Source organism: Epinephelus moara, chromosome 5, assembly GCF_006386435.1.
Source record: "Epinephelus moara isolate mb chromosome 5, YSFRI_EMoa_1.0, whole genome shotgun sequence".
Lineage (NCBI taxonomy): Eukaryota > Metazoa > Chordata > Actinopteri > Perciformes > Serranidae > Epinephelus > Epinephelus moara.
This window is the reverse complement of record NC_065510.1, coordinates 19,652,886-19,676,897: the sequence shown is the minus strand read 5'-3', so window position 1 is coordinate 19,676,897 and position 24,012 is coordinate 19,652,886. Positions and strand designations below refer to the sequence as shown.

The following is a 24,012-nucleotide window of genomic DNA, read 5'->3' as shown; positions in this document are numbered from 1 at the left end:
CTCTTATAAGATCTGAGGACCTAGTCTTAACTTTAAGGGGAAATTCTAAGAAAATGTCACAAGAATTAGAATCTTGTCGTTAGGAGCAACTCTTTGTGCTCGGAAGCTTTGTGAATACGGCCCCAGAACTAGTTCAGTAAAATACTGCAGTACTCCTCCGGCCCCTGAGCACCCACAGACCACCTGCTGGTTCCAGGCTACATTTCTGGGGAAGTTTGATGATGATGCACATGAAGAGTATTTGCTTTCAATATTTGATTCTGATACTGTGATTCTAATCCTGAATATTTTACTCAGTGTTGACATCTTATATCTAAACTTAAATGGAGAGCTCAAGCAAGTTGATACATAATATAGATGAGACACTGTCTGTCAAAGATACTGTCAAAGTAATTATGGTGAAATGTGGGGTACAATCAGTGTTTGTGCTGTTGAAAATATGTGAATGAAATATGGCTGAAACCTGGATGCCAGTTGGTTGGCAAACAAAGAGCCTCTGACTGGAAGCCACAACTTTAGATGGCTGTTACTGTGTATTCTACTGTATNCAAAGTAATTATGGTGAAATGTGGGGTACAATCAGTGTTTGTGCTGTTTAAATATGTGAATGAAATATGGCTGAAAACTGGATGCCAGTTGGTTGGCAAACAAAGAGCCTCTGACTGGAAGCCACAACTTTAGATGGCTGTTACTGTGTATTCTACTGTATGTATTTTCCACATTATAGAAAAAGTTTACTTTCATGTTACAATTACGAACAATCAGATAAATTTGGGTTAATTGTATGAATGAACATGTTTTCTGCTGTTGTTTGAACATTTACCTGGAACTAATATTTTTAGTGACTGTGATGTTCTCACATGTAACAGTGGGAGAACTGGTTTGTCATCGCTCTGTGGTTTTGCAAGTGTTCAAACATATCCACAGTTTATTAACTTTTACTGATCAGACACTCCCACAAAACTGTGAAGATAAAAAGAGGAATCAGTGAGGAATAAAACTGTGAAGATAAAAAGAGGAATCAGTGAGGAATATTTTATCAAATGAGCAGTTCATCAAACTTCGAACTTCGTCTTCAGTCAACAGGTGAGAAATGCATTATCAGTGGGAAAAGACAAATATGACATCAGGTGTTATAATACCTTTTTGCTGATGCTTTTTTCATTGTGATACCAGTATTTTAATTTTTTTCACTTCATCTAGTGACAGTTAACACAATCAGTGCTGAGATTGGTTATCTTTATTCTCGCCCCACCAGGATTCTTCTGTTTTCCAGAGTGAAAATGGCTGATTATCAAGTGACCGTGTCCACTTCCTATCTGGATGATGCCGGCACTTGTGACCATGTCTTCATTAAGCTGGTGGGAAAGGATGGTGAGAGCGAACGCACGAGGCTCATGGGCTCCAAGGGAGAGTCATCCTTCATCAGAGGAGCAGTAAGTCTGACATATCCCTCTCTGTGTTTAAATGTATAACACACATCCTCAACTTTTACCTATACGAGATTGTAGGCTCACTAAGTAGAAAAGGTTATGTAAACTCATACCAAATCAGACTCCTATGGGCCATGACAGCATATGTGCTGCTGTGCAACTCTTCATTCTACAGCCACCAAGATGACCTACAAAAAAGAAATCCCCAAAAAAGTGTAATTTATGCAGTGTACATACTGTGCATACTACACAAGTTGTACTTTGTCCACCCTTCTACATTCAGTAATTGTATACTAAGCATTGGGTTACAGCTCAGTTCTTTGTTACCAGATACACTTTATCTCTCATATAAATGTTTTCAAACCATTTCTGTCCTTACTCCAGGTGTCTACTTTTACTGTGTCCTGCCCTGTCTCCATTGGAAAGCTGGTCCGGATAGAGCTTGAAAAACAGCCTTCCCAAAATCCGGACAAGTGGTTTCCCACCAAGGTGGAAGTGAAATCCCCCGAGGGAGACACCTTCAAGTTTCCCCTCTACTGCTGGATCACTGACAGCAAGGTGCACCGCTTCAGAGGGGGAATAGGTTTGTGGAAATGTGTTTGTCTGACATCCTGTATGTTGTTCACTGACCACAGAAGAGATAAAAGAAAGACATGTCCTGCAAGCTGCACTATAAGGAGGCTGGAGTAAATTAACTCCAACATACTGTAAACAATTTTAAACCTTGTTGTAGCTCCTCCTTCACACTCTGGGAGTCTTTCAAACACAGTATTGTCCTTTTCAGCAGGAGTAGTACTTTATTTTGTTCCATTTTGGCAATTTCCCAAAAATAATGCACACAAAAAAGAATAGATAACAACAAGGCAATAAAATGAACATGCAGCAAAGGGCCATGGGCTGGAGTCGAACCCGGGCCACTGCGGCAACAGCCTTGCACATGGGGCACCTACTCTACCACAAAGCCACCGACGCCCCGCAATATTACAATTCCTAAATGAGCCAACTGCTGTATCTGGTATCTGGGCTGCATATCCATCAATACAAAGCCAAGACTAGCCAAACGCACAGGTTAAATAAAAAAAGATCAAAGCATTTGGCTGGCTCTGGCCCCGGCTCCTCCAGTCTGCATGTTAAAGTATCCTTCAGCAAGTCAGTGAATCCCAAATTGCTCCAATGGCTGTTCCATCAATGTCTGAGTGCATTAAAATCTGAGTAGCAGGCAGCACCCTGCATGGTAGCTTCGGCCACCAGTGAGTGAATGTGATATGTAATGTAAAAAGTGCTTTGAGTGGTCAGAAGACTAGAAAGGTGCTATACAAGTGCCATTCATTTACGAATATACATCTTACGCTTCTTTGTAATTTCAAACCATCACTGAAAACGCTTTGTTTTTTAACATTATTTGGTGGTTTCCAACATAATTTATGAACAATTATTACGCCATAAAGTCTTTCTTATGTTAACATTATTCATTTTCACATTTTTGGACAGTCTGTGTCAATGGTTTCACTTTACATTCTATATATTCTACATATAAATTTTAGTCCAGTCACTGGAGTTTCATTGTTAATTTTTGTAACAGTGTCATGTTTGTCCATATTCGTCAACACCCCTTATGAAGATATAACAGGAGTCTTTATAAACAGTGTCTTCAGCTACACATCCTTATTTCTCAGCTACACAATCTCATTTGCTTAAATTGTTTTCAACATGTAGAAAGTAATTATTACATTTATTAGCAATGTCTTTGATTTCTTTATTTTTATCGTTACAAAGTAATTTGAATTGTCTGCTTTTCCAGTGCCTTTTTTAACTATGCTGTTGAGCACTGTCAGTGTTCTTGTGTGCTCCTCCCGCACTGCTCCAATAGTTTGTGATAATGCTCCTTCCACCAGATCTCATAATACTTATTAATTTATTTTAATATATCTTATATTTGTTTTCTGCCTCTGTTGTTCTTTCTTTTAACAATTGTCCCTGAAAGAGCCAGGCAAGCAGCTCTTCCAAAAACTGGACACGGGGATCCTTCCCCCTGAGGAAGGCACCTCCAACTTTCCCGGTGATCACCAGCAAACTGACAGCGAGGTGTCAAGCTTCAGTGAGGGAACAGGTTTGTGCAAATTTGCTTGTCTGACATCCTGTACGCTGTTCACTGACCACAGAACACATAAAAGAAAGACGAGTTCTGCAAGCTGCACTATCAGCCAGCTGGAGTAAATTAGTGCCAACATGTTTTCTTTAAGGTCTGGGAGTCGTTCAAACACGGCATTGTCTTTTTAGTAGTGGTAGTAATATATTTCAAACTCTATAATAACAATTTCCAAAAAGAGTACACATAAAAAACAAACAAAAAGGTGTGGGCTGAAGGTAAAGCTTATTGTACTTTGTCTTTTAAATACCGTAAAACTTCACTTAAAAAGTTTATTCCTAATTAAATGCCCAGTCCCTTTCACTAACACCGTGTATCTACACATTTTGACAAATAAACGCCCGTCTCAATTAGACGCCTGGTCTGGTTCTTTGGATGTATAAAACCAACATGTTCACGAACCACTTGAGCTAACATGAGTTAGCTGCTTAGATCGCACGTACAAATACAAATGTTTAAATGTTAGCTCGGTTTAGTTCATTTTACTGAAACCATGAGCACCAGAGAAGTCTGTAAATCATTCAGATTTATAAGCATGACAAAAAACACGAGGTGACTCTCTCCCTCTGTAGCTGTCAGAAAGTCAGAATATGTGTCTTTTCCTTGATTACTCAGTAAGTTATTTATATTTCTTTAGTCCATAAGGGTCCACCGATCAAAAGAATCGAAAGTGCTTTTCATAAAAATTAATCCAAGTTGTGAATGTTGTTTTAACAGGATGAAGTGGTGTTGTGTCGTATGCTGTAACCATCAAGTGCCATGAAACAAGTGTCATAACATAACACATAACTGATATGTTATTCGAAGCCTAATTTTTACACACGTTATATTCATACTTACATAATTGTGCAATATGTATGTATATATGTTTCTTATTTTAAATCTTTTTTTCATCTCAAAGTTTGCAAAGTGAAGTACATCCTTAATTTCTTGCTGCTTCAATGCCATTCCTACAGACATACATCTATTTGTTCTTTTGTCTTTACTCTTGATTCCGTAAATTCATACTAGTGAGTCCTGATTCAAGATATCCTTAGTTTTACACAATATTACAATAGTTTTAAACTTTTTGCATTATTAACATATGGTTTCCAACATATGTTTTGATCAATTGTCATTTATTTTTAGACATTCTTTCTGTTTTACACAATTGATTGATTTTTAAATTTGTGAAATGTATGTATCAGTGGTCTGACTGTATTATTAGTATTTTTTTACTAACAACATATTAATTTCAGTCCAGTCAGTGAACTTTTTGATGTTAAATTGTTTAATAATTTCATGTATGTCCTTATCAATCAACACCTCTCATGAAGATATAATAGGAGGCTTTATGGACAGTGTCTTCAGCTACACCATCCTTATTTCTCAGCTACACAATCTCATTTGCTAAATTGTTTTCAACATTTAGAAAATAATCATTACATTTATTGGCTTTTTCTTTGATTTATTTATTTTTATATTGTTATCTTTACAAAGTAATTTGAATTATCTGCTTTTCAGTACCTTTCTTAATCATGCTGTAGGTGTTCCTTGAGTGCTCCTCCTACACTGCTCCTATAGTTTGTGATAATGCTCCTTCTTACCAGATCTCATAATAATTATAATAATAATTAGTACAATATAACAACAAATCATAATAATAATAATAATAATTTATTTATTTTCATATATGTTGTTCTTTCTTTTGAAAATTGTCCTTGAAAGAGCCAGGCAAGCGGCCCTTCGAAAAACTGGACACGGGGATCCCTCCCCCTGAGGGAGGCACCTCCAACTTTCCCAGTGACCGCCGGCAAACTGACAGAAAAGTGCCTCGCTTCGGAGGGGGAACAGGTTTGTGCAAATGCGCTTGTCTGACATCTTGTAGGCTGTTCACTGACCACAGAGGAAAGACACGTTCTGCAAGCTGCACTATCAGCAGGCTGGAGTAAATTAATTCCAATTCCAGTTCTCTAATTTCAAAGCATCTTTGAATATAGTTAGGCAGCAAATGATTTTGTGCTTGTACAATATCCAAGAAAATTTTAAGATAAACCACAATATTTTAAAGCATTAACAACCCCCATTCCAAAGAAGTTGGGACTGTGTAAGACGTAAACGAAAGCCGAATGCAATGATTTGAAAATCTTTTTTGACTATATATTCATTTGAATACAGTACAAAGACAAGATATTTAACATGTATACTGATACGTTTTAGTTTTTCGTAAACACACACTCATTCCGAATATGATGCCTGAAACACGTTACAAAAAAGTTGGGACGAGTTGGAGTGAGAACAGGTTGGTGTTCCTTGAGGAGAACAGGTTGGTGTTCCTTGAGTGTTACTCTTATACTGCTTCAGTAGTTTGTGATGATGCTGCCTCTTATAAGATCTCACAATACTTAATCATTTATTTTTATATCTCATATTTGTTAACTGTCTCTTTGTTCTATGTTGTGAATATCTGTTCCTGATAGATCCAGACAAACAGCCCATCCGAAAGCCAAACATTGGGTTCTCTTCCCCTGCAGGAGACACCTACAACTTTTACATCTATTGCCGCAACACTGACAGTGAGGTGCCCCGCTTCAGAGAGGGAACAGGTTTGTGCAAATTTGCTTGTCTGACATCCTGTACGCTGTTCACTGACCACAGAAGAAAGACAATATCTGCAAGATGGACCATGAGGAGGCTGGAGTAAATTCATTTCAGTGTATTTTAAACTTGTTGGGGTTTGTCAAGCTTCAAAGCATTGTCTTTGTAGTGGCAGTAGGCAGTTATTGATTTCAGTCTTATCAACAATTATTATAAACAATTTAACAAAATAAATGCCCAAGAGAATAAATAACAAAAAGGCATTAAAATTACAAGGGAAACAAAAAGTACTGTCTTAAAAGGTGTAGGCTGAAGCTTATAATACTGAGTCGTTATACCTCCATGTCAGCAGCAGCCATGGCTGGAGGCCTTATGTTTTTGGGTTGGTCATGTGTCCATCCCCATCTCGTGAATGCAATATCTGAAGAACGCTTTGAAAGAATTTCTTCAAATTTGGCACCAATGTTAACTTGGATTCAGTGATGAAGTGTTCAGATTTTGGTGGTCATAGGTCAAAGGTCAAGGTCACTGTGACTTTGTTATTCTTGTGAACACAATATCTCAAGAACACCTCGAAGGAACTTCTTCAAATTTGGCAAAAACGTCCACTCGGACTCAAAGATGAACTGATTGGAATTTGGTGGTCAAAGGTCAAGGCAACTGTGACTCTCCATCTGTCCCATTCTCGTAAACACAGCGCTATGAGAAGAGTGTTCCGAGGGGCATTGGCTCTCGGGGACTAGTAGTATGGAAATACCTAAAAATGTCCCTTTAGGAGTCCCGATAGGCGTTAGAAGAGCCCCATGAACATTACAATGATTTAAAATTTTGGATAAAATCTCAGGGCACTTGGCCACAGCACATGTGGGGCAACAGGAACTCTGTTATTTATCAACGATTCTCCCGTCATCCAGGGTCTCTGGAGAAATAACCTGGCGACTGCCGATGAGATTTATGAGATAAGTAAATAGATAAGTAGGTCCATGAACACGTCAATAAATGAATAAACAAATCTATTATTAAGTATGTTTAATCATAAATCTTCTGAACTATGGTAAAAGATCCTATAATAAGTCTTCAATTGAATTAAAGAAACTGATATGATGATGCATGTGTGGGGTTAAAATAGGTTAAAAACAGAGGGCAAGTGTTTAAAAATATACAGAAACATGCAAAGGTAAGTGTTTTATAGTTCTTAGAGTTTTCCTATACTGTGAAAATTGGATTAGTGTTTAAGCACTCTCCATAGAGTTACTCTGATACTGGTCCAATAGACTGTTATGATGCTTCTTCTTATTAGATCTCATAATACTTATAGATTTTTATACACCTTGTGTTTGCTTTCTGACTTTTGTTTTTCAATTTAAAATGTGCTCCTGATAGAGCCAGACAAACAGCCCCTCTGAAATCCAGACATTGGTTTCTCTTCCCCTGCAGGAGACACCTACAACTTTTACATCTATTGCCGCAACACTGACAGTGAGGTGCCTCGCTTCAGAGAGGGAACAGGTTTGTGCAAATTTGCTCGTCTGACATCCTGTACGCTGTTCACTGACCACAGAAGACATAAAAGACAAGTTCTGGAAGCTAGACTGGAAGGAGGCTGGAGTTAATTAATTCCAACATGTTTTCTTTAAGGTCTCTCAACCACAGACTCTAGTAACAATTTTCCAAAAATAATGCACATAAAATAATAATAATGACAATAAAGTGATAAAATGAATAGGCAAACAAAACATATTGACAGAAAACATGTAGGGTGAAGCCTCAGCTAATTAAACCTACCCTTCTTACATATTGTATTAAAAAAATAAGCAACACTTTCACAACTAGATTTAGGCTATACACACAAAGTTCTGAACAGTCTCACACACAACAATAAAAATCATACCTCCATTTTATATATTTACCATCTTATTCCCTGTCACAATCATTCCCTAAGTTAACCCTTTTGACAGATATTAAATTTGTCCTTGTTTTTTTTCTTTTTTCAAACATACCTATTCCCTTAAATTTCAAACCACCACTGGATACAGTTAGGAAGCAACAGATTTTTTGCTTTGTAAATTATCTGTGCAGTTTTAGGTTTACTAGTTCACAACATTTTGAAGCATGTAGGTTAATAATTCGTGCATTTGTTGAATTGTAAAATAATTTGGTAACCTCATCGCTTTCCTCTATATTAGAATCAGAATCAGAATCAGCTTTATTCGCCAAGTGTGTGCATACAAGAAATTTGACTTTCTCTCAGTGTACCAGAATTGACATAAGTACTCAAATTTAGGCAAGAAGTGGAATATACAGAATATACAATATACAAAAAATATACAACTATACATCAAATATAGAAGAAAAAAAAAAGTTATAAAAAAATATTTGAAATATACATCATTGAATTAGTGTTGGTTTTGTATGTGTTTGCCCATACATCCACACAGTAGGTAATGTATTTAACTATCACAGAACCATAGATTATATATAATGAGTTCTTATTCAAGATATACATATATTGCAGTGGTTTAAGACATTTTTGTTTTTACATTATGTTTGTGTGGATTGCAACATATTTCTGATCAATTATAATTCCCAGTAATTTATTTTTTAAAGTGGATGGGTGGATACTCTGTTTTAATATGATTTATTGATTTTTAAATTTGTGGAATTTATGTGCCAGTGGATTCATTCCAATTGATAATATTTTTCTTTACTACTGATCAGTGGACTTTTTAAAAAATATGTTTTTAAAGTCAAGTATTTCCTTTTCATCTACACACAGAATAAAGATGTAGATGTCATTTTGAGCAATAACTTACCACACCATTTTCATTTTTTGCTAAATTGTATCTAATGTTTACATATGTATAATCAATACATTTACAGGCAATTTCTTTTGCTTTATTTATAATCGCATTGTGATCTTAACAAAATAATTTGACTTGTCCCAGTGCTCGCTTTAATTATGCTGTTAAACACTCTCCATGTTCCTTGAGTGTTACACCTATATTGCTTCAATAGTGTGAAAATGCTTATATGTATGTGAGCACATAATACTTCTTAATTAAATTTCTGTATTTCTCATAATTGTTTTTTGCTTCTTTTTGTGTTTGAGCTAGACGAAATATCTATTCACCAAGAGAGTCTGGAAGTCCAGGAGAATCGCTTTGGGAAGCCAATAGGTTTGTAGAAACTTGTCTGGCATCCTGTACAGTGTTCACTGATCACAGACAACATAAAAGACAGACAGAAGTTGCAAACTGGACTGCTTGGACTGGAGTAAATTAATTCCAGCATACTTTACAAAGAATTTTAAACCTTGTTGTGTTTTTTTCTAGCTACAATAAAGTCTGGGACTTTGCCTTTTTCCAGCTGGTTCTGGGGGCTGCCAGACCAGAATCAGCGAGAGAGAGACTATCGGTGAGTGCTCAGACCTTATTCACATTTTAACTTGCATAACGTGCATCCAAACGTCGACCACCTTTGGTTAATTATATTCATGACCTATAATGATAAACTAACTGCCATATAAAATGTTGTTACACCTGCCAGGGTATATTCAACTCTATTATACTATAAGTTGCAGAATTGCAATGTTAATTACATGACTAGGTGTAAAGTACTGCTTGTATACTCTGACCTAAAACAGCACACGCAGATATCTCGACTGTCTGTTGTTCCTCACCACTCTGCTCTTCTTAATTTTTCCCAGCTGGCATGAGCATGCAGAGGGAATACCCCACTGCATGAAGGCAGAAGACCTCTCTGATCTGCCTTCTGAGGTACAGTTCTCCTTCACCAAGGATGCAGAGTTTAAGCTCACTGCAGCTTTTGGGTATAGTCCTCAAATTCTGTCATATATCTGTTTATATATGTGACTATGTATGTCCCATCAAACAAATTTAAGTCTTCCAAGTAAACATACTTTTTGCTTTTATTTTCTAGGCTGGCTGAGCTATACCTGAAAGGTCTGGCTGATTCCAGGGAGAACTGGCTTGATATTGATGCCATCAAGGGGGTGTTCTGTTGCAAACGGACTGACATATCAGGTACTGTGCTATCATCGTGATTTAATGGAATACTTAGTATGTGTCGTGGGTATGGGGGTGTGGTGGTTAGCACTGTCGCCTCATAGCAAGAGGGTTCCCGGTTCAATCCCGGGTGTGGGAGCCCTTCTGTGCGGAGTTTGCATGTTCTCCCCGTGTCAGCGTGGGTTCTCCCAGGCACTCCGGCTTCCTCCCGCAGTCCAAAGACATGCAGATTGGGGATTAGGTTTATTGATAACTCTAAATTGTCCATAGGTGTGAATGTGAGTGTGAATGGTTGTCTGTCTCTATAGGCCCGTTACCACTGAAGAATTTCCTGGTACAATTTGGGGGGCAGGAACTACTACAGGAACGTCCTCTCAACCACCGTGTCTCCACTGAGAGAGCGGAGTACGAGGAAGGTTCCTGTAAAGTTACAGGCTCTGGATGTGACGTAATCGTTGCGCGACCATTTTGACCGGGGCGACGTAGGGATGCCGTTAGCTGTTAGCCGATAGCCGATAGCGGTGTCTGTAATAACTCACAAAGTGAGAGTTACAACATGATTGAGCTAACTGGAGTAGTTTCATGTCGTATCCGACAACGGGAGGCTTTAAACAGATGACGTCCTGATGTTAGCTTTGCTGCTGCTTTTAGCTGTCCCTGTCAGCTGATGCTCTCTAGACATCGTGATTTCCCAAAACTGAAAAAATACCACACATATCAGCACAAAACTGTTTTGTGTTGATGTGTGTGGTATTTATTTTAAAAAATATTATTTAAAAAAATACATGATTGAGCTGCTCAATCATGTTGTAACTAAGATATCCGCTGGGAAAAATATTTTTTCCACGGGCCATTTACTGAGTTTTTTTACATGGTGGCGGAAGCTATATGAACGAGCTAACCCTTGTCTGCTGAGTTTTAAAAATGCCGGCTATTTTGTTGCTTTCTGTTCACGTCACATCCCGCCTTGAGTATATCCAATCAGCACCAAGTAATCCCCAAGCCCCAGCCAGGAGTCTTTCGGGGCCGTTCTGAGTACCTACTCCGAGGCAGGGACTTGTTTAGCCCCTGTAAAAGTTCTTGAAATCTGTCCTTCAGGGGTGGTTCCTGCGGTGGAGACACGCACCAACAGCCCCGGCCCCGTAAAATTACCCCGAAGTTCCTGCGGTGGAAATGGGCCTTATGTGTCAGCCCTGCGATAGTCTGGCGACCTGTCCAGGGTGTACCCTGCCTCTCGTCCAGTGTCAGCTGGGATAGGCTCCAGCCCTCCATGCGACCCTCAAGAGGATGAAGCGGTTAGAAGATGGATGGATGGATGGATGGATGGATGGATGGATGGATATGGGTCAGGGGGAGAGGAGTGGAACATGGAAGAGCACAGTCCTATGATCGGAAACCTCAACATTAACCCAGATCAAATTTTCCTCACAAAAACCATAGGAAAGCACTGGGTTGAAAAGTTTGATAAAACCAGAAGTAAGCAAGGAGGGAAATACAGCAGCATACACCGATCAGCCAAAACATTGAAACCACTGACAGCCTGGTGAAATGAATAACATTGATTATCCTGTTACAATGCATTGTTCTGCTGGGAAACTATGGGGCCTGGCATATATGTGGATGCTTCACGCTCCACTCACACACACTTTTTTAGCCCAAGCAAACCTCCACATGGCAACAACACTCCCAGATGGCAGTGCTGTCTGTCTGCAGTCTGTATTGTAGGTGCCTGGTGTCATTTTTAGGGTGGTTTAATGAAGGTCAACAGCAAATGGTTTTGTGTGGTACAGCTGTTTAAAAACTATGAGATCAGTGATGAGACTAGCTGAGAGGGTATTTAATATTTACCACACCTGCTGATCAAGGCTATTTTTACCTACACATTTGCAGGTTGCACTGCTGCAACAGGTGCACATGGAGACTCAAAATATTTCTCAGGAGAATGCAAACGTTTTGTGAGAGTATTCAGAAGTTTCCCTGGAGAACACAAATTTATTTGTTTCTCCTCCATCATATTTATGTATTATATTTATTATTTTTTTGTCCCCCATGCCCCCGTAGAGGCACCATAATAACATAATGACTGATAAATAAAATAAAGACTTGGCGGTCATCCAGTTTATTTCCAACGTTTGTCAAGCTAGCAGGATGCCATTTCAGCTGGTGCTCATGCTTCCTTATTTTTCCTCGATGTTTACTGATATTTACATTTGAAAACCTTGACCAAGCTAGCTAGCAGCTGGCTAACAGAAGTCAGCAGGAGGAGAATTTACATACCAGTGATTTGATTTCCTCGTCCAGATGAGTGACTCGCAGCCACATGCTGCCACCATCCAAAGCCAACCACAAAAAGCACCATCAAGACTTGCAAAGTTGAAAAAGAGCTCAAATTTAGCACAAATTTGACACAGTTTAGTGGAGCTGACAGAGAGGCAACTGTAAGCGTCCATGCCTTTTATAGTTTACTATTATTTTTTCAGTTTTTTTATTGATGAGTAATTGTATTGAATTGGATATAATCAAGATCATGTCTGATTCACTTTAACTTTCACATGTAGTGTACAGGTACAGTTAAGCTGATAACAGTACGATTTTCTAGCTTGAAACTCAATGAAGTTCAACTCTATTCTTTTTCCAGACTATGTCCAGAAACACTGGAAGGAGGATGCTCTTTTTGCCTACCAGTTTCTAAATGGCGTCAACCCCGTGTTGATCCGACGCTGTTCAGCTCTGCCTGATAACTTTCCTGTCACTGACGACATGGTCTTCCCCAGTGGTCAGTTCAGCTTGGAAAATGAAATGGAGGTGATTGTCATGACATTGATAGATCTTAGCAATAGAAAAGATCATGTTTTGCCCCATGATGCTTTACATTTGGGATTGCATGTTGCACTACATGTTTAGTCAGTATATGTAACGCCCACACTGTATGTGTGTGAGTAAAATGATTTCCTCACCACAACAGGAAGGCAACATATTCCTGTGTGACTACAAGCGTTTGGATGGACTGAAAGCAAACACCATCCATGGGAAGAAGCAGTACTTGATGGCTCCCCTCGTCCTGCTCCACAAAACACCTGATAACAAGCTGATGCCAGTTGCTATTCAGGTGAGACTTTCCATAAGTGTTCTTGAAGCAAGATACTGTGATCTATGCAAGTACCAGCTCCCATGGCTAGTATCTACATGGCAGCTATGAATTCTCTCGACAGGGAAATGCCGTTCATTTCTTCCAGCCTGAGTTTTAGTCATTCAAAAAAATTTCCCCTCAAAGGGTCAACAGAATATGAAACCTGTAGTTAATAGACTAACATCCAATTACAGAAAAACTGTAAATATTATTGACCAGTACTGGTATTGGATATAGATTGGCTGAACCACACTTCCTTCCTTCTCCTGCAGCTGAAGCAGACTCCAGCAGAAGACAACCCCATCTTCCTTCCTACTGATTCTGAGTACGACTGGTTGACGGCCAAGATTTTTGTGAGAAGTGCAGATTTCAACGAGCATCAAGTCAACTCTCACCTGCTGCGCACTCATCTGCTGGCTGAAGTGTTTGCAGTGTCACTGCTGCGCAACATGGACAGGAAACATCCACTGTACAAGGTAACTGAGGGGAGAATACTGAACCTACTGTAGTTGTATTTTTCTATGTTGTAGTTTTTCCCAGTTGCTGATTTTTGTATCATCCAAAGTTGAAGAATCATAATGTTTTAGTGTGTGTGACTATTTCTCAATGTTAAACAGTATAGAAGCATCAAGATTACTGACTTGGTTAACATGTAATAGTGTTACTAACAGAGTTCCCTCATTCTCTCAGGTCCTTGTACCTCACACCCGCTACACTCTGCATATCAACTTCTTGGCGAGAGATGGTTTGATATCCGAGACTGGAGTTTTCACAAAGGTACAAAAAGACCGATGTACTCAGTCGACATAAACAATCTTTTTTTTTTTTTTTTTTCCATCAATATCATGCACAGTATTTGTCTCTAACTTTACTCCTTACATATTTGACTGTCTGCTAGTTTGCATCCTCTGGTGGAGAGGGTATGGTGACACTGATGCAGAGATCACTGTCCTCAGTGACCTACAGCTCCCTCTGCTTACCAGACGACATCGCTGAGCGTGGGCTGGAGGACGTGCCGAACTTCTACTACAGGGATGATGGACTCAGGCTTTGGGATATCATCCACAGGTATTACAGTCACTTTTGATTCTGCATTCTCTTAATGAATATATAATATTGGTACAAAATCATGGACATATGAGTGAAGTGTAGCTGCCATGCTAAACACTACAAAAAACCTACACCATATCAGGCTTAGTTAGAGTGCATTTAAAGGCCCTGAAGTACACCAAAGTAAAAAAAAAAAAAAAAAAAAAGCACAGAGGTATCAGATCTGTGTTAAAGAGACCGCTCCAACAGGGAGAGGAAGTCTTTACCAGGAAAGCACCCTGAGAATACAAATGTAGGATTAGAGATTTTATTTTATTCCACTGAGTTCTTCCCCAAATTGTGCTTTGTGCTCTTGTAAATAATGCCTTGCTGCTGGGCCATCCTATAGAGAGAGCCTAGACTGATCTTTCAACAGCTGATCAGGAGATGACTTACAGTTGCCTGAGGCTGTTTTTTCCCCCCAGTATACTGGAAATGCATGTCAAACAATTTACCGTACAGAGCGGCAGTTAGAATTAGGGATACAATACATATTGTTTATGCAAAAACAATTTGCTGTTTGAGCAAGTGATCATACACAACATGGTTTCCTAATATCCTGATATCCTTATCCTCCCTAGAGCCCTATGAGCTAGCTTTTGTTCTTACAATTACTAAAATTTAGAGGTGCTAGTAGGCATCTATTAGAACTCTGAAGCCAGCCAGACTAATCACTTCCCTCCACTTGCAGTCTTTATGCTAAGCTAAACTAATTTCCACCCAGCTGTAGCTTATATTTAATGCACAAATATGAGAGGTGTATCGATCTTCTTATCTAACTCTCAACAAACGTTGTCATATATTGCACCAAATTCTTAAAAAGAACAGAACTGATCGTACTAAAGAGATGGGCAATAAATTGCCTCACAAAAGAGTTATGCTTTACTACTGCAGTATGTATGAAAAATATCTACTAAGAATGTGTTTTACAGAACTTATTCATATTCCTCAAAGGTTTGTGCAGGGAGTGCTCGGCTTCTACTACAAGAATAATGATGCGGTCAAGGAAGACGAGGAACTGCAGAGGTGGATTGGGGACATTTTTGAACACGGATTCCTTTCCCAAGAAGGCACAGGTGGGCTTAAAAGAAAAGCTCAATATTAATGATGAGAGATGTGGACATTTATATTTAATATACCATGTTCATATTGCAAAGATAAATCAAACTTAAATCATCTAGGCAACTTTAATTCATGCAGTTTATTTCCTCTAATTCTCAGGAATTCCACAGCGCTTTACCACCGTGGAAGAGTTGGTCAAGTTTGTCACCATGGTGATCTTCACTTGCTCAGCACAACACTCTGCTGTGAACACTGGACAGGTGAAGCTTTTTAATTTACCGGGATGATCAATTATAATGTTGCTATTATTGTAGAATTGGTTCATGATATCTGCAGTTTTTTTTTCTGGACTGGAGAGAGATAGGTGACATAAACAAGGGTCTATACAGCCAAACAGCCAGCCATCATGGTCAATATAATTTAATCATAACTGTAGTGGCTTTCAGCTAAACAAATATATCTAAATAAGCCACTGAAGGTTGAATGGGTGAACTTGTCTTCAGCTAAAAGTAAACTCATGTCCAGAGAGCTGGAAACTTTGGATTCTGTGATTCATTTATTGACAGTTCTGCATACACATGCTCACTGTAATGTTTCACCATGAGTTAGAGACAAAAGTTCTTGAATTGATCAGTTTATTAAACCACTTAAAGCAGTGCAGAGAAAAATTACAGGTGTGTCGCAATGTCTCATAGAAAACAGCGCTCTCACTCAACAACAACAGAGATTACAGCCACACCTGCCCCCCCTTCCTCTGCTGCACCAGCCAGCATTGACCATCCATGTGCCATGCATTACTGTGATTGGCAGAAGAATGGGAGATGATTGACTGGCTCTGCTAATCCAGAACTCCCAACTGTACAAAATCCTAAAATAAATAGATAAATGTACACATGGGCACATGCAGAAAGTTGTCATGACATTTGGCTCAAAATCACAAATGTTAACCTCATGGTGGCGCTAGAGGAAAAGTTAGGAGATCACTTAAGTCATTGAGATTCATCCTCTGGGGACCATGAATGTTTGTACAAATTTTGGTTCCAATCCAAATTTCATGGCAACACATCCAGGAGTTGTTGAAATACACGCCACAAACATGGTTAAAACATGCAGCTTTTAAAGCACATTTTGAACAATAATTGTATCACCATGATACCAGTGCTATGCTGTGAGTGAGTCTTAATCAGTTATCTGCCAATCATTCAATCATTGCAGTATGACTATGGAGGCTGGATGCCCAACACTCCCACCAGCCTGCAGCTTCCTCCACCAACCAAAAAGGGGAAAACAAGCGAGGCCACGATGCTGCAGACATTACCTGACATGGGCACGTCAGCCAATGCAATGGCTTCCATATGGTTACTCAGCAAACCATCCTTTGACTTTGTAAGTGAACAAAACCTCATGAAATTCAAATGACATCAATCAAAATTTTCTTCCAGTTTTGTATCGCAGGTTAATGCATCATCAGACCAAAACGCCCTCTTCCAGTCAATGTGAAAAACAGTCCTGCTCACTACTTACAGCTGTGCATTATAGTGCCAATAGTATATGCTTGACAACATTTAAATGTTATTGATAAAATGTAATTAATCATTTATTTCATCAGGTTGGTCTTGGCAAGTCCCTGGAGAAGCATCACAGTCATGAGATTCCCTCCAGCCATGTAACAGCTTTTCAAGGAGAGCTTCAAGCGTTAAGCGCACGCATCAAAATCAGAAACATGAGTCTGGAGGTGCCATACACATACATGGATCCAGAGAAGATAGAAAATAGTGTGGCCATTTGAATGTCAGATGGTATGACCTCCTGAGCTGTTGGCCAAATTCAGCTTCATATTAACAAAAGTGATAAACGGAAAAACTGCATGTTTTGTTTTTAACTGATACTATGGTGGAAGGAAGCTACCTCATGTGATCATTTTATATATCTGTGATTTTTATATAACCTAACTGATTTAACTGTGGGGAAAATGTGGTTTTAAATCATAATCTACATCTTAAATCTTCTTAGTATGTCGGTGAATATACAGGGTCTCTTATCAAACTCAGTTACTGTGGGGAAAAATATTATTTTGCATTAAGATTGTAACACTTTAGAAGCAAACTGTGCCTTATGACTCATTGTCATAATGAAGTATAAATAAATGTAGGTACCTATGTTTTGCTTGATTTACTGCATGCTCTGTATCTGTATGTTAGAAAAATAGGCGAGTACTAGAGGACAAAACTTTTAAGTGAACTGTCTCTTTCATCTCGTGTGAAAAACAAGTACTTGTCACTCAGAACAAAGTAAGCTCAGTTTCATAGAGGACAGGAGGTTCCTGTAACCACAGAAAGAGGCGTTGCTTCAATGATCCTGTGTTCCATGAGGGAGGTGCTTCTTTCTGTCCTTATCCTTGTTTTACACTTTTTATAAAAACAATTTCCCTCAGTTAGAAAAGTTGAATACAATAAGTGAAGCTGCTGCATTGACAAGTTCCAGTATAAACACATGTATCATCCACAAACAAAATGTGACAATCTGCATCTGCTGTAGAAGGGAAAACAAACATGGTGCAAATTAATGTAAAAATAATTTGGCTGATTTGTCATTGGATAATCACAGCAAAGCCCAAATTAAACACAGTGCCAAACACATTTGATTTAGCACATTCAGATGACAGTTCTTAATTAACTGTCCCTATATTCGGCACATCTTCATATTATAGAAATTTTCTCTTTTTTGTTATGATGTGGCATGAAATGTTAATCTGTGTGTGTGAATTAATCCATTTAATACTTTCTCTGGGTGGTGATTTTTGATCAATACTTTCTACTGTCACTAAGGTCTACTGTAAACTTAAATAAAGTACTGGTTAAGTCTACACATGAGGCGTCTGAGAGATCATTTATCATTTAGTGGAGGGGGCACTCAAAAACAAAACTGTATTTATGAATAGATGGACCAATAAAGATTCTGAGTCTCACAAGGAGAGAATTGAAAAGTGGGAAGAAGAGAGAGTCAGTGAGTAATAAACTGACACTATTTTGCTTCATGGTTGTTATTAGCATGACTGGGCTGATACACTGATAATTTGCTGACCAAACTGTAAATGGTAAAGGCTGGTGCTTTTATTTGAAGTAGTAACGTTGGTAAAGAGGGTGGTGCACTTTTTATTTGTTTAGCACCTGGTTGACACATTGTTCGTCAATATTTCATTAAAATAATAATAATAATTCCTATTGTGATTGAAAATAAGTGACGTAATCAGGGGCGCCACCAGGGGTTGGAGGCCCCATGTAAAGATATAACACTAGGCCCCTATGTAAAGCCTGTGCAAATACTGTGACCACACCTCCAGATCCAGTGTTGTAGTTAAGGATATATGCAAGTATACAGGGGATACCCACTTCTTTTTCTCTGTTCACAGTATACCCATCTATCAGTCAAAAAGTCAGTGGAATATATAGGACAGTCTACCCTCCTCCTCTTTGGTAACCTACCCATCTACCCCATAGTGCACACCTCATCAGCCACTATGCCACTGTCCAGAACCCAATCGACCCATTCGAAGCTTCAAATAGCTCTACCTTTGCCATACTGTAGTTTTTACTCCATTACATGTACTACTATTAAATTTACTACTACACTACTTATCTACCCAGTAGTACACAAAGTATCTAAAATTGGCTCCACACTGAAAAATTACAACATTAAAATACTTTTACATGCAAACAGAATCACATATTTTACCATAGCCTAAGAAACCGTGTTTATAGAAATAATCTTCCTGTGGTTATGATACTTTGAAAGGTGCCATTCTGCAAGAGTACTTTTTACTTTTTATACTTTAAGTACATTTTGCTGATAATACTTCTAAACTTTTAATCACGTAATATTTTGAATGCAGGACCTATTCTTGTAATCAAGTATTTTTAGACTGATAAATTTACTTTTACTAAGGGTTCTTTCAGACCTACAGTTCGCTTGCTTGGTCCGAATCAGGGACTAATTTTGTTTAAACGTTGCATGATTGCCTAGAGTTGGTTAAACCAGATAGTCAGACCAGATAAATTGCCTTTATGGGTCAAATTTCCATGTAGGAAAAATCCAGGAAATAAACAAAACATTGAAGAAGAGTACACTTGCAAGATAAATGTGACACTTTCTAATGTCACAATGGAGGGACAACTACACAGGTTGATTTTAGCGCTGGTCATGGTGGACTATATTGCTGTCATTGTTCATTTCAGGCAAACCATACAGTTTGAAAACGAGGCGCGGCTCCAACTAGAAAACAATGTTTTGATGCATTGGATGTGCTGAATGTGCATATTAAGGCAGTACAGGAGGAGGTGCACATTAATAATCCTCCAGGACTGTAACATGCTCATGTTTAACCCAAACAATGTGTCATGTGACTGCAGTTGGTTCAGATTGAGGTCGGAACACGTTCTCACCACGAACGAACCGCACCAGAGTTCATTTGACCAAGACCACCTCTTTAAGTAGGTCTCAGTCCAGTTGTTTTGGTGCGCACCCAAGTGCGACTACTGTGTTCACACCTGCCCAAATGAACCGCACTTAGGGGCCAAACAAACTTGAGTTCAATTGAACCGAATAGGGCAGGTGTGAAAGCACCCTTAAGTAAAAAAAGAAAAAGAAAAAGTATGAGATTCAGAACACAATGACAATCTTATCTGGCATACTAACTCATATGGTAACACGTTTTATTCAGTAGGTGGCAGTGTTGCACATTTCATTCATAGTGGTTGAGGTGAGCTGATGTTTCAGGGCATCAGTTTTGGCAGAAATAAAGCTCTGGCAAAAGTTCAGTCAGGGAGATAATACTTTTTCATGCTCAGGCTGTAACTTTCTTTCTCATCCTGCCATTCACTCCTTGCACGCATGCTCACTGTCAATCTCTGTCTGTCAGTATTTGGGGCTGTCAATCGATCTCTCCGTCAGCATATCATCTTACTGCTCCACATTTAAAATATGGTTCTTTATCTGTCCGCAGTCCTTTGCTGCATGCTTAGTCTACCACCTAGTCTTCTCGGATGCAGCCTCTATCCATCTCATCAGTCATCAACCAAAGTCATCCACTACCACCTCCTCCACCAGTGTCTAGACTCCATAGGGGGGTTTATCTTACTGCCGTCCAGATCACAAATAATCTCCCTCTGGTGTCTAAGTGCAAAAGACTTTTGTTAAATCTTAACAGCACAAATCATCTGTAAATCTGTACACTTATATTCCCCATTAAACTTCATCGTTATTTCATTCTTCTGTGTCTCCTGGTTGAAATTGTAGTCAGTGGAGGAACAGATGAACCCTCAGAACAAACTTTGAAACACACAATGTTACACAATGCCCCATCTGCTATGTGCCCAAGTGATTGCTGTATGAGAAAGGGGTGGGTGGTGGTATTGATCCATGGCTGCACCTATGTGAACCCCCTCTTCCTCAGAAAACACTGAGTGCACTTTGATGAAATGTCACTCCCTTCACTGGTCTGACCACACACACACACACACACACACACACACACACACACACATACACACACATACACACACACGCTTGTACTTTTTTTTTGACAACCGTCATTGACATAATGCATTAATGCATTCCCTTGCCCCTTACCCTGACCTTAACCATCACAACTAAATGCCTAACCCTTTCCCTACCCCTGCCCTAAAGCTAATTCTAACATGAACCTTAAAACCAAGTCTTAACCCTCAAACAGGCTTTTGAAAAAATGAGGACCAGCTCAAATGTTCTCACTTTGCAAAAATGTCCTTACTCTGTTGCTAAAATATGTTTTGTGGTCCCCACTGTGTAGCATGTATAAGTACACACACACACACACACACACACACACACACGCACACAAACAAACAAAACTAATTGTAGCTACAGTATGACTGCAGCGATGAAACCTGTTGATTTTTTTCACACATTTGACTTCCTTCCTTGAAGCTTGGTAATGTTTAAATAGTGTATCAAGTACTACATGAGTAAAACTGAAGAATGTCTGAACAGAAAATTGTGTTTTTTGGAAACAACAACTAACAGCATGTGACATATGGAGGATCAGTACCACACAGAGAGAATTCTGTAGATTTTTGATTATTGATTTTAGACGTGGGACAGAAATTATTTTAAACTTTAGTTTGGAACCCAAACAGTCTCTACCACATCATGTTGCTCATCACAGTCACACATAAGTGAGTCGGTGCTGTCAAGCTACAAGTACACATGACAGATCCACTGGGTACATTAAGTACAACCAGCATCAGACTGTTGTAAAATCACCACATATCACCCCGTGCCTATGTGTACACCAAATGTATTGTTCTGATTATTTATTCTACACATTTTCATTTTCTGCACTTCAACAGGCTTGTCAGAGACTGACTGCTCACCCAGCTCAACTGTGAATCAGTTTAAACCTCTCATTTAGATTAGGCTATGACTCATGCAGGACCATCTGTTTTTTCCAGTCTTTCACCTGGGGCCTGTATCACGAAGCAGGATTTTGTCTTAGCGAGGTAACTTCAGGGTTAACCCTGGGTTTTCGGTCTCATGAAGCCGGTTCAGTTCTTATCGGGGTAGATCACCATGGTAACTCACTCTGAACGGCTATCCTGCTCCGGAGCAGGGTAAGTTCAGGGTTGAATCTGATCCTATAAAAAGCACCACCCACTGGCCAATCAGCTGTTCGGAAAAAAATGACTCCGCTGACAGAAATGCAGCCCAGTCATGACGGGAAGTTTAATTCATTTGATTGATTTTGATTTGAAAGTTTATTTTGAACATTAAAAAAGAAAAGAAAGCAACAACAACAGACAATGAAAAGATTGTTCAAAAAGGAGTGGAAAGAAGTCGAAATTTCATCCCACCCCTTCATAAGAAAGAAACTGATCATTTGCGGACACTTAATAGCACCATTAATTAGTGCCAACATTTTGTTTTGTTGGAGGAAATGATCCCTGTTAAAGATAATGGGCCTAATTGACAGCTTTGCTGCTGGAAATGTGGAAAGTAGCCTATCATGTCTACACTTCATGGTGTTTGAGGGATTTTCCTTTTTGTTTTTTAAAGAGGGAGACTAGGTATATTTTTGCGCAGCTGTTAATTTCTAACACAGCTCAATATCAGGATGATTTTATTCAGACTATCAATTTGGTGTTGATATGATTTAATTGTGGCGTCAGCTTTAAGCTTTATTGTAGCATATATAACGTTATGACAAAGAAGACCAATTTATCAGACGCAATGATGTTAGACGATAATTGTAATACACGCAATTCATTTGCGCAGCATTGATTTCATGGGATTCAAGGGTGTGATCAGTGTCAGATGTACAGGTACAGGTACTGTAGCTACTTGAACCAGTGATGAGTAATTTAACCTATCTTGTAAATTTTATTTTTAACATTATGTGCAAATAAACTAATCTAAACTAAAACTACACATTATTCATCCCGTTATGCGTTGCCACGCATGTTTCCTCCTCCTGCAGCTGCCACGGTGTTGGCCTTTTCTGTAATGTTGCTTTTCTCCTCTTCATATTTTAGTAGAATTAATCTCTGATCCTCATGAGAAATACTTTTTTTTCCCCTCACATACGGCGCTCTGTGAGGACACTCAGTGACGCTGCGCTTCTCTCATGATTGTGATTGGTCCGCTGCGTGCGCGTTCACGGCTCTTGATAAAGCAACCCTGGGTTGAGTTACCGAGTTGATATCCAGCGTCGTGATACCGATTATCCTGATTGCCATTGTTAGGGTTAGTCAACCCAGGATAGGTCTGGGTAACCCAGGAAAGGTTGATCTCGCTTTGTGATACAGGCCCCTGGTTACTCCATCCTGAACACCAGGTAACCAGGGTAACGGCTGTGTCATCTTTTTCAACACCAGGCTCGCCAAAATGTCTCCTGTGGCTCTCATTATGTGATAAACAACATGATGTGGCAGGGATTGTCCAGGTTCCAATCTAAAGTTTAAAATTAATTTCCAGTCTAAGTTACAGACAACAATAAGTTTCCTCTGAGAAAAATGGTTAGTGTGTCACCATGATGGGGACAGCCCCATGAATAAAGGGAGTGAAAGTAGTGAATGTGATAGGCCATGATTGTCACAGCCTCTAAAGCACCCACATCATAAAAACGTCAAAACGGCTCGTCCGTCATAATCCAAGTGCCCTGAAGCTGCAGCATGCAAAATTGACCTGAAAAGGACATAATTTACTCCACTTTTATCGCATAATTTAAATGCATTAGCGGAGTTTTATTACATTTTCAAAATGTGGGTTCCATGCACTTCAAGTGTAGCTGTTATTCCAGCTAGCTGTTATCCTCTGATACCACAGACAAGTTTTGTGGATTAAAAAACTACACTGGACTTCTTGTCGGCATGAGGGTCAACATAAAAGCCAGAAGTGGTAATATTAGTGATGTTACGTGCTGTGCCGATGCTTCGAAGCGTGTGTCAAGTAATCTAGGAAGTGTTTCCACGATGCGCGTATCGAGGCTTGCATCGTTTCAGATGAGTGACGTCA

General features: G+C 39.1%; 1 protein-coding gene across 1 annotated transcript; it reads left to right on the top strand.

Annotated features, from left to right (window-relative positions):
• Positions 1-1,283: 1,283 nt before the first annotated feature.
• On the top strand, positions 1,284-18,275 carry LOC126389903 (polyunsaturated fatty acid lipoxygenase ALOX15B-like). The gene is made up of 14 exons (XM_050043864.1): positions 1,284-1,436; positions 1,818-2,088; positions 9,546-9,573; positions 9,866-9,988; positions 10,099-10,202; positions 12,823-12,989; positions 13,150-13,293; positions 13,587-13,790; positions 14,005-14,091; positions 14,213-14,382; positions 15,358-15,479; positions 15,625-15,725; positions 16,681-16,851; positions 17,075-18,275. The coding sequence occupies exons 1-14, from the start codon at positions 1,284-1,286 to the stop codon at positions 17,252-17,254; spliced, it is 2,025 nt and encodes a 674-aa protein (XP_049899821.1). The 3' UTR covers positions 17,255-18,275.
• The last annotated feature ends 5,737 nt before the right edge of the window (positions 18,276-24,012 follow it).